This window comes from Apteryx rowi, unplaced genomic scaffold (assembly GCF_003343035.1).
Source record: "Apteryx rowi isolate R43461 unplaced genomic scaffold, aptRow1 scaffold_1, whole genome shotgun sequence".
In the NCBI taxonomy this organism is placed as follows: domain Eukaryota; kingdom Metazoa; phylum Chordata; class Aves; order Apterygiformes; family Apterygidae; genus Apteryx; species Apteryx rowi.
In genome coordinates, this window is record NW_020447196.1 from 3017472 (window position 1) to 3027411 (window position 9940).

Consider the following 9940-nt stretch of genomic DNA (forward strand, 5'->3'; position numbering starts at 1 on the left):
ACAAAGCCTCTTCCTTTCCCCACCTCCTACAAATGCACCAATTAAAAAGAATTCCATTTTCAAGTAATTTCATTTCACTTGGCTAGAAAGGTCACTAACTCACAATTATGATGGCTATAAACATGTCCTCAGCTTCCTACTGTGCAAAAATGAATGTGATATGTTGAAGCTTAATAAAGAAATATTTTTCATTGTTAATTTATATGAAAGTTAAAAAGTTACCTTTTTTCCATTTATACTTCTGATCTAAAAAAAAAAAAAAAAAAAAAAAAACAACGGACACTCTCTTCTCCCCAGGGAGCAGAATGGGGCTGACAGGTCTAATATGGGCTTTTCTACAGTGCCAAATCATTTGAAATTCATTTCCCTTGAGACCAAAGCCCTTAATTCAGGCATCAAAAGGCAAGAAATCAGAAAATTAGCCCACTATTTAGTTACTAAGTCCACTCTGCCACTGGCAGAGTTTAAATGTCTCAGTGAAGAAGTACCCATCCTCACCCTCCTGTGAGCCCAGGAAAACCCAGGCAACTGAGTGGCACCCGAGCGTTTCTGCTTGGCCACGGCAGGCACCTCCTGGAGCCGACCAGCTCCACTGCCCTCCACATCTCCATCCTGCAAAACAGGGCTGTGACAAGGATTGTGATTTTCTTTTTTACTCCTTTTGGCTTGCTCTATGACAACCTTTTTTATTTCTTTTAAAAGGTTAAGTGTTTTAAAGCCATGATATACAGAAATGTCTTGTTATATTGTTACTCAAAATTTTCATGTTTTGGCATAGCTGGCTCAGGGTGTGATTTTTAATTTTACTTTTTAAACACTCCTACAATGAAAGATAGTCACTTTTGTATATAACTAAGTATGACTTGCTGTTACCTATTTTCATATCACCCAAGGGTGTATATTGCCTTCGTGAGTGGTCTGGACAAATCCATCCATCCATCCATCTCAAAATATGTATCTGATTTTAATTCTCTTATAAGATTATTTAACCAGAAATGCGTTTCTAGCTATAAATATGGCTAAGTGAACCAAGGAACAGTTGTTGAAGTTAACATGTCCCAGGTAGATGTCATAATATACTGCTGAAAAGCAAAAAAACAGAAAAAATACTAATTAACACATAAGCTGTACAGTGAGTATAAAGGCAGATAGCTTTACATGTAAAAAATGAATTTATACAACACCACCACAGAATTTAATCTGTGTATGTACAAGATAATGAATACAGCATATAAGCTAGGTATTAGTAAAATTTAGTAATCTTTTTCATACTGAACATTTAGTTAAAATTATTGCCCCAAACCAAGGCCTGAAAACAGATTATAACCTCACTGATTATTCCAATGCTTTCAGACCTGTATAATGATGCGTTAATACATAATTCTGTTCCCTTTCATAAATGACCCTGATTCTTTCTTCCTTCACTGGTAAAAAATTGGCTTCTTATGCAAATAGTCTACAATGAGGGCTGCAGTATCATCGTCATGACCATATACAAGATTTTCATTATTATCGGATACTTAATGAAAACTCAACAAAATTCACTGCAACCACACCCTGAACAACGGCACCTCTTTCACGCTCAAAGACGGCAGCAGGACCATTATTTCGTCTTCTCTCATATACCCACAGCCATGAAGTCCTAGGGAAGAGAATTTACTGAGTCTTTTTAGATGAAGATTATATGTATTTACTAGTAATACCCAAGGGAGTTACACATTAGTGTTTCAGCTACTAAAAGAATAACTGGTCAAGTATAAACAGTTATTTCACTCTTGCTTAAAGGGCATTTATAGCAACTTTCTAGAAGTTGAATAACTTTTTTCTTTCTTTGCTGTATAATTTTCCTATATTTCAGCTCTCTTGAGCAGTGTGGGTAACAGAAGAACTAGCAAAGATCCAACATATTTTTACAATAAAAGGTTACCCAAACAAAGCAGGCAAAAATAATTGTAATAATTTGACATTTTTCTAAGAAATATATAAGGCTCTCTGGAGACATATTTTAAAATACAAAATTTATTAAATTTGGCTTTATTACCAGTCATCTCTGTTCAACTTGTACCACACAGTTACTTCATTTTCTGTTGCAGCTGAAATAAGAATTTGCAAAATTAAAGAAGGTTCTTTTCTTCTATACATGCCAATATTTTTTTAAACTCTCAAATTATAGCCTAATTTTTTGCCGTTTTAAAATGCAGAGTCATATCTATTTCTACCTTAAATATCAAGATACACAGCCATACTAAAGTGCAGCAGATAATTCCCATATTTATAACACTAATCTGCCTTGGTTTGGATAAAAAAATTGCACATAGTGTTTACCATGAAAGCAACTGTATAATTAAAATAATATACTTTCAATTTTTATACAAAAATAAAATATAATGAAGATCACAGAAAGATTTAGGTTTCAGAGACAGTTCCTCATCCTAGCTTAAAAGTCGTATTTCAGTTAATTATAGATTTCTTGCTCACTAAAACTTAAAGATATACTCACTGATTTTTTTTTCTTTTTTTTTGCTAAATGTTGACTCCAGTGAACAGCTCTCTAAGATCTGGCATATTGATTTCTTGTTGTGAAGTGAGCTGTTCAAGCTCCATTTAAGATTTTCATCTTGCATGTAGCCCTGAGCACATCATAGCACCATAAATTAGTTAAATTGCACATTTATCACAAATGTTATTTTAAGATACTGCGTAAATGTGATGGCTGGAAGATATACAGTATGCTGCAACAAGCCACTACTTGGGTGGGGTTAGACCGGGGTCACCTTTATACACCTGTGATTTAAAGCTCTTCCCACCCCATCACAATTTCATTTTTAAACTCTTTCTTGAGGCATTTTGTTTTCTCTCTCACTTGATCTGCATATTTCTAAATAAAATATCAAATGCAAAACAAAATTGCAGACTCAAATGCACATTTTAACATCCTGCATTTATATCTTCATGTCTAATAGGAAAAAAATTATCCTAACATAGCTAGGTTGGTGATTCGGTTAGCACTAATAGTTACCATGCCAATATACGTATCAGTGTATGGATGAAAAGGACATTATTCTAGTTCATTGATTCTCTAAATTCTTTATAATGTGAAATCACATTGGTATGCCAGTCCTGGAGGTTCTCAAATGCAAGCTGAACTTTATTTTAATAAATTTGGGATATGCAGATCCTGACTAGCCATTCATTTGCAAAGTTTCAGACATATTTTAAAAACGTATTAAAAAGTCATCTGTGGTGCACACTAACAGATACGGTTGCTTTCTGCATTTTTACCAGGTACATCTCTTCACTGCACATYTAGACCCAGGAACTGACTTTTATCAGATGAGATGTGGTTTCATCAGCAGTATTTGGTATTTGCAGTCAATGACTCTCCATCTACATTTTTAAAATAAGGAGAAGGAACACTGCAAAAGTCTGCACATTCTCTTGTTTTTACTCCCTCCCTAGTTCCAGGTAACAGTATTTTGTACAAAACTTTTAGGATTACTATTATAAGTCAGCAGTGCATCCAAAAAATATATGGGTTGTCAATATATGAAATAATCTGCTAGTCCTCCTATGCGTGATTTTCTTTTTTGAAACCCATTTTAAATTTTTAAATTGTTATAATTTTCAAAGACGGAATTCTCTGCTACAGAGGTAAAAAGTTTGGCTGCATTTAGATTGAGATCCTCTATTTGCAAGAAAATGCAGGCAGCCAACAAGACAAGCTTCATGAAAGACTCCAGCTAGCAAGTTTGCCTTTCCTAAGTAGGTGAGGGATTCTACTGAGCTCACATAGTCAACCAGCAAAACTGTATGCTGCAATTTTATCCCTGGAATTTGAGCTGAGGCCATAAACATTGACACACACATAGTCTTAAAATCTGATACGACTGTGAGCAAAAAGAGGAGGAAAAACCCCAGAGCCCTAATTATTAATCCCATTCACTAGGTCTGCTTAGCAGTATTCTTTATCAAATAGAACAGTCAGTAACATTTTAGAAGACACGGTACTGGCCTTTACAGTTGCAGAAGAAAGAGTGAAAGAAAGAATAGAAGAAAAAAAACAAAAAGATTTAATTATTTGCTTTTTGGAAGACAGTGAATTTTAAAAAGAAACAAAACTATGTACATTTGACATTCAGATGCTAGTTATTACTTGAGACATGATTCTTAAGTGCTGTAATGGTGGTTTTGGTTCCCATGTAACCATTTTAGACTCCAAGTTCACCTGACTGGCAAAAGACATTATTTACATGCATAGTAATATAGGTGCTTTGTAGATATAAATTGTTTTCAATGGTTTTGATGGGATGACCTGTCAACACCAGTAGAAGTCTGTCATTATCATATAAATGCTCCTGCTTGTTTGCATTTGTTTGGCATGTGTTTATTCATCTTCTTGTCCTCTCTTGCTATCTGTTCTGAATGTTGTGCAACAGCAGGTCTGGCYATAAGAAGATTCACTTCACAATCACAAAGTTTAAGTTGTCAGTCTCAGGTTTCTACTCCTGTCATTGAACATCCTCGGTAGGAGGAGAGGGATCTCTAATCCGTGAAGTACCACCAGTGCAACTTGCAGACGCTGCTTGGTACATTCAGGGGGAATACCCGTAAGTACCAGTATCTGACCGGGTCTGAATACACAGTGCAGCAAAAACAGTTATTTGCTTTGCCACACATGTTGCTTATAAACCCCTTCTTCACAGTCAGTCTTACTTGATGTTTAAAAGGGAGTTATAGCATTCATTTATCTTTTCTGGGGGAAAAATTTTGTTAATGCAGCCTTTGAATAAGTGCTACCCTGCTCTTTAAATGCTAAAGTTCACTAAAATTCCAGTGATTTATGTGCAGCTTTTGACTGCCAGCACCTGGCAGATGAAGAAACCTACTCAAGCTTCAGTCATAAACAGATAGCATACAATTTAATTTTAATGTGCTCGTTAGTCGTAGCACATTTCAGACATAATTGTGAACGCAACACAAAATTATAGCAAAAAGACAATTTTAATGCTGCTGTAGAAAAAAAGGTTATATGAAGAGTCATATAATGGTGCTTCATTGTCAACAACAAAACAGGGCACAGAGTGCATTACAGTGTCTGTGCTGTTTACATGCCAATATTTTATACATAGATTCTCATATGGTGTCAGCTGTCAGTTACTTCTGCAAATTAACTGCCAAAAATGGAGACGAACAGAATCACTTAGTGTGCTGGTAACCACGGGTTACCTTTCATATGCCTAAAGATAAAGCTGCAGTATGGAATCTTGGGAGAATAATTAGGCAGAACAAAACAGAAAGTTACCAATTGAAATAAAAAGGCATTCTACAATATGAAATAACAACCAAGAGCGCTTATAAATAAGTAAAAGAGGTTATATCACAGAATGCCTCATAACTTTTAAGCAAAGTATTACAGTACAAACATTTTAAAGGCTTTATCAATGTTTAGGAAATACAGTACAAGTTTTTCAAATAGATTTAACCCTTTGAGCACTGAGTTTATTTTGAATTTCTCTTTTTATTTTTATTTTTTTTTTTACTAATAAATACCTTTAAAAGTCACGTTGTGCAAAACAGTTATAATGCATGCCAGGAATGCAGTCCGTGGCTTCTGTGTCTTCAGACRGTTTAAAAAAAACAAATGATAGCAACACTAATAAATATGTATAATTTAAACATGAACCTCTATTAATATAGATGTACTGTATAGCAAAACAAAACAAAACATACTTTGCTTTAAGAATAATGCTTCTGAATACTTTATAAATGCTATCTGTGGTATCTTTCATATAATTTACAATGTCTGGATGTTAAAAGAAAAACTGTTAGATCTAAAAAATGAAATATACACTATATATAGGTACAGTTCATACCTGGGGCTTATCAGGTACAAAAACCACTGTTGCTAAAAATGTTGAAGAAAAAGAAAATGGCATTAACCACAATCACATTTTCCATAAGAGATTTTGAAATCTATACAATATATACATCTATGTTTCAATGTGAAAATTATATCTTTAAATTTCAAGGTGTGAGACACCTCTGCATAAATGGAGGTTCATATTAGTAATCAGAACTAAGCTGGTAAGGGTTTAAAAAAAACATATTCATACATTTTTACCAAATTAATGCAAAAGTGCTTCAAAGTACTCAGAGGGCTAAAGATTAGAGGGTGAGAAATACCAGCACACTTAGGTCACATGAAAAAAGTGCACCAGAATTAGTTATAAATGCTTAATTAAACTGTCTGTTAATGCATGCAGCTTGATGCATCAGAGGGATGCACAGCAACTAAATCCAATTTACACAAAGTTCCAAACACTTACCACTGCATTTTAACCTTCATATTTTACCAGTAACAACAGCTGATTATGCACCTCTATTTAAACACTGTACAGTTATACAAAACAGTTCAGCCCAGAGCGACTCTGGAGTTAAAATAAGAACATGTGCCAAGAACTAAACAGTAGCTTTAAGGCGTCTTTGACAGTTTTCCTCAAAGCAAATTACAGTTATTTTAATCAAAAGCAAATGCTACTGCTTCTCTAACTCCGAAACATACAGAAGATGATCCTCTGGTGACTTCCCATGTGTTTTGCTAAGATGAAGTTTAACAGCATGCTTGCTTGCAAAAGTCCTGTTACAAAGTTTGCACTGATAAGAAGTTCCCATTTCTTCCTCTGGAGATGACGTCACCAGTTTTTCAGATGGTGACTTTGCTTGTGCTATCTGATTGTTAATCTGTTCGCTGGACAGTTTGGACAAGTCTCTTAACCTGAAACCCAGATGCGATTCAAGATGACTGATATAAGTTGAAGGAGTTCTGATCTGTGAAGCACAGTCATTACAAAAGAACACTGGATGCCCAGTGTCCAAATTTTTTAGGAACTTAGTTCCCCCCGTCCTTCGGAGCTGGTATTTCACATTGGCTAGCCAGTGGCTAATTGTGGTCATTGAAAGTCCCGTAAACCTGGAAATGTGCATTCTTTCTTGAGGGCTCAAGTCTGACATGATGTATTTTCCCTCTGAAGTCTGCCGTAAACTAGCTGCAAACTGGGCCTGCAATATGAGCAAGTGCTGAGGGTTCCAGTTAGACTGACGTCCCTTCCTTTTCTGAGCTGGCGTACTCTCTTCTGGTTCCTCTATTGTGGTACCATCAATGTCAGATTTCTCAGATATGCTGGAAGGTGTGGAAGATTTTGATGTGTGACTTTCTGTCAGGTTCTTCAGCATATCAGATATATCTGACAAGGCATTCTCGCGTAGCGGCGAGTTTGACATGAATGACACGACTGCAGATGTCTTTGCTGTTGTCACTGTAGATGAAGAAGATGCAGAAGATGTCGATGTGGATGACAAAAGCGCTGAACCCAAAGAGCAGCTTTTGTCACTCTTGCCTTTCGTCAAATCTATGGGTTGGTCATTGTTGACATGATAGAAATAACGGTCTAAGTGGTCTGGTTTTTTGGACTGTAGAGGTGGGGTGGCCACTGCAGCCTTTTCTGCCAAACTGTTGCTCATTTTAAAAAGCATGCTCATTGGATCCAAAGCAGGCAAAGATGGCTTTGCTGCCTTCCCAAGATGAATATTCATGACAGACTGCAGTGCACTTAATGGATTTACAAATGGCTGTTCAGGAGGGTGATCAGTAATGATAGCTGTGCTGCTGCTTAAAGAACTTACAATGGACTTAACAGGCTCTTTCCCATTTTCCACAGGTTCTACAGTTGGACTATCCTTGCAACCATCTCTCTGAGGGACTGGGCTGTTCTGCTGGCTTTTAAAGCCACCATCAGCGGAGGCATCCATTTTAAGGGGTTCGCTGACTTCACTACTGCACGGCGAGGGTGTTGCACGTTTCATTGGAGAAAGTTTTCCTTCTGGCTCTTTCATTTTTTCTTCCACTTTAGCCACCTTCTCAGTGACTTTCTTTACCAATTCTTCCATGGCATGAAAGTTTGTTTTTGGCACAGGTGAGGTCTGACTGCTTGGTGGAGACACCAGGGGCTGGTTTTTAGTTGGTGATACTATTTCATTGTTCCCAAACATAGGTTTTAACGGTGTACTCTTCCCAGATGAACCTAATGACAGCTTCATCATATTAGGCAGCTGATAGGCAGCATGAATGCTAGGGTAGCCACCCCAGCTTGGTGTGCCATTCTGGGCTTTGTTTATAGCTGATGTAACTGTGTTTTCTAAAGACTTCAATATATCTAGTCCCCCTTTAGGGCTTTCTTCTAGGTCATTTTCAGTCAAGTAATGATATTTTGAGGAGATATCATACTTTTCCTCATCTTCACTTGACTTTTCTTTGTCTTTCATTTTATCATCAGCAATGCCTCTTTCTTTATCTACTTCTTTTTTTATTTCAACATTTAGTTTGGGGGAAACACTAGAAGGYGTGTTGGATGGAGATGTAAAAGTGGTGGCAGCTAGTGGCACAGACTGGACTTTTTCATCTACTAAGGATGTTATTGTTGGTGTCGCTGGGGCTTCTATAATTGGCTTCCCCTTTTTCATGGCAGAGTTAGTGACTTTAATAAAATGTCCTGTCACCATCATGTGAGCAGTGAGCTCCTGCAGCGTATCATGCGAACTTCCGCACTCCATGCACTTCAGAATTTGAGATTTCCTTGCTTCAAAATGCCAGGCATAGCTGGCACCATTCTGGTGACCATAACGATTATTTGGTGTAATGTAAGGATTAGAGTTCTTTTGAAGCGCATCGTTGGTATCTGAGATTGTTGCTTTTGGTGTCCCACCTGTGGAATCTGGAGAACTTGGAAGTTCAAGTTCCAGTGATGCTTTCTTTCTAGTAGCTGGGATAATTTTTGCTGCTACAGGTGTAACAGGTTCCTTCAGAGGCACTTTTTGGTAGTGTTTTGTTTTGATCATATGAACACTCAAATCCTGAAGAGATTCAAATGAATGACCACAGTACATACACTTTAATACTTTCTGGGCATCTTCCTTCCCTTCCATTTCAAGCAAAGAACGTTTACGAGGTTTAGACCATCTTTTAGGGTTATTGTTATCAGTTTCATGGTTGTCATCTCGATAATGTCCTGTTTCATTCATGTGCACTGTTAATTCTACTAAAGTATCATAGGCAGCACTGCAGTCTTTACAGCGGAATTTACTGGCTCCAGTAAATATAGAGCCATAAAGCTTACTGCTTTGTCTGTACAATTGAACTGTGCTAAAAAGACTTGGTTCAGGGAGAATTCTGCTCTGAGAAACTTGCTGCAGTGTTTTTGCCATAGCAGTCTGGTGCCAGTCAAAGCTGCCACTTCCACAACTGCTACTGCTGCTGCTGCTACTGCTGCTGCTACCATTATTTTTTTCTGAAATTGGCTGGTGAAGATTCAAATTGAGATTGGACCAGTAGGAATTGGAGAGGAAGTTGTTATATACAGCTTTCATTTGTTCTAAACTATCCGATACAGTAGAGTCTTCAAGCGGTATTGAAACCTCCTTGCTCTCTTCCTCATTTTTAATAGAGCTGCTCTCGAAGTCTGCCATGCGGTCACTTGTCTCACTGATATGTGACTCACTGTCCATTTCATGGCTAGAAAATTCAGCTGCTGGAGAGTTTTGGTAGCTTTGGCAGTTCTTACTGAAGTCTTTTTCTGGACATGCATATTTTGCTGAAGGCTCCCCATCAACTGTGTTTTCATCAGCTTCCACATCTTCTTCCACCAGGGCTGCTGCTTTTAGTTCGTCTGAAACATAGGCTATTATGAAGAGAAGAAAAAGTAAATTAGTTTCTGATGATCATACTTTTTCTTAAGTGTTTCAGCCAAAGAACTGCACTTATTTGTAAAATTAAACAGTTAAAATTTAGTGTTTCTTCAGAGCAAGAAAAAAAAATCTGCTCTTCAAACATAATTTGCCACCTTATTCTTCTCAAGGGGCAACAGCTTGAAATTAAAACTAAATT

The 9940-nt window shown here is 37.0% G+C and overlaps 1 protein-coding gene across 1 annotated transcript; it reads right to left on the bottom strand.

Moving 5' to 3' along the window:
* Positions 1 to 4992: 4992 nt before the first annotated feature.
* TSHZ3 (teashirt zinc finger homeobox 3) lies at positions 4993 to 9729 on the bottom strand. The gene has a single exon (XM_026059355.1). It carries the CDS (start codon positions 9559 to 9561, stop codon positions 6535 to 6537), a length of 3027 nt encoding a protein of 1008 aa, XP_025915140.1. The 5' UTR covers positions 9562 to 9729; the 3' UTR covers positions 4993 to 6534.
* Between the last annotated feature and the right edge of the window lie 211 nt (positions 9730 to 9940).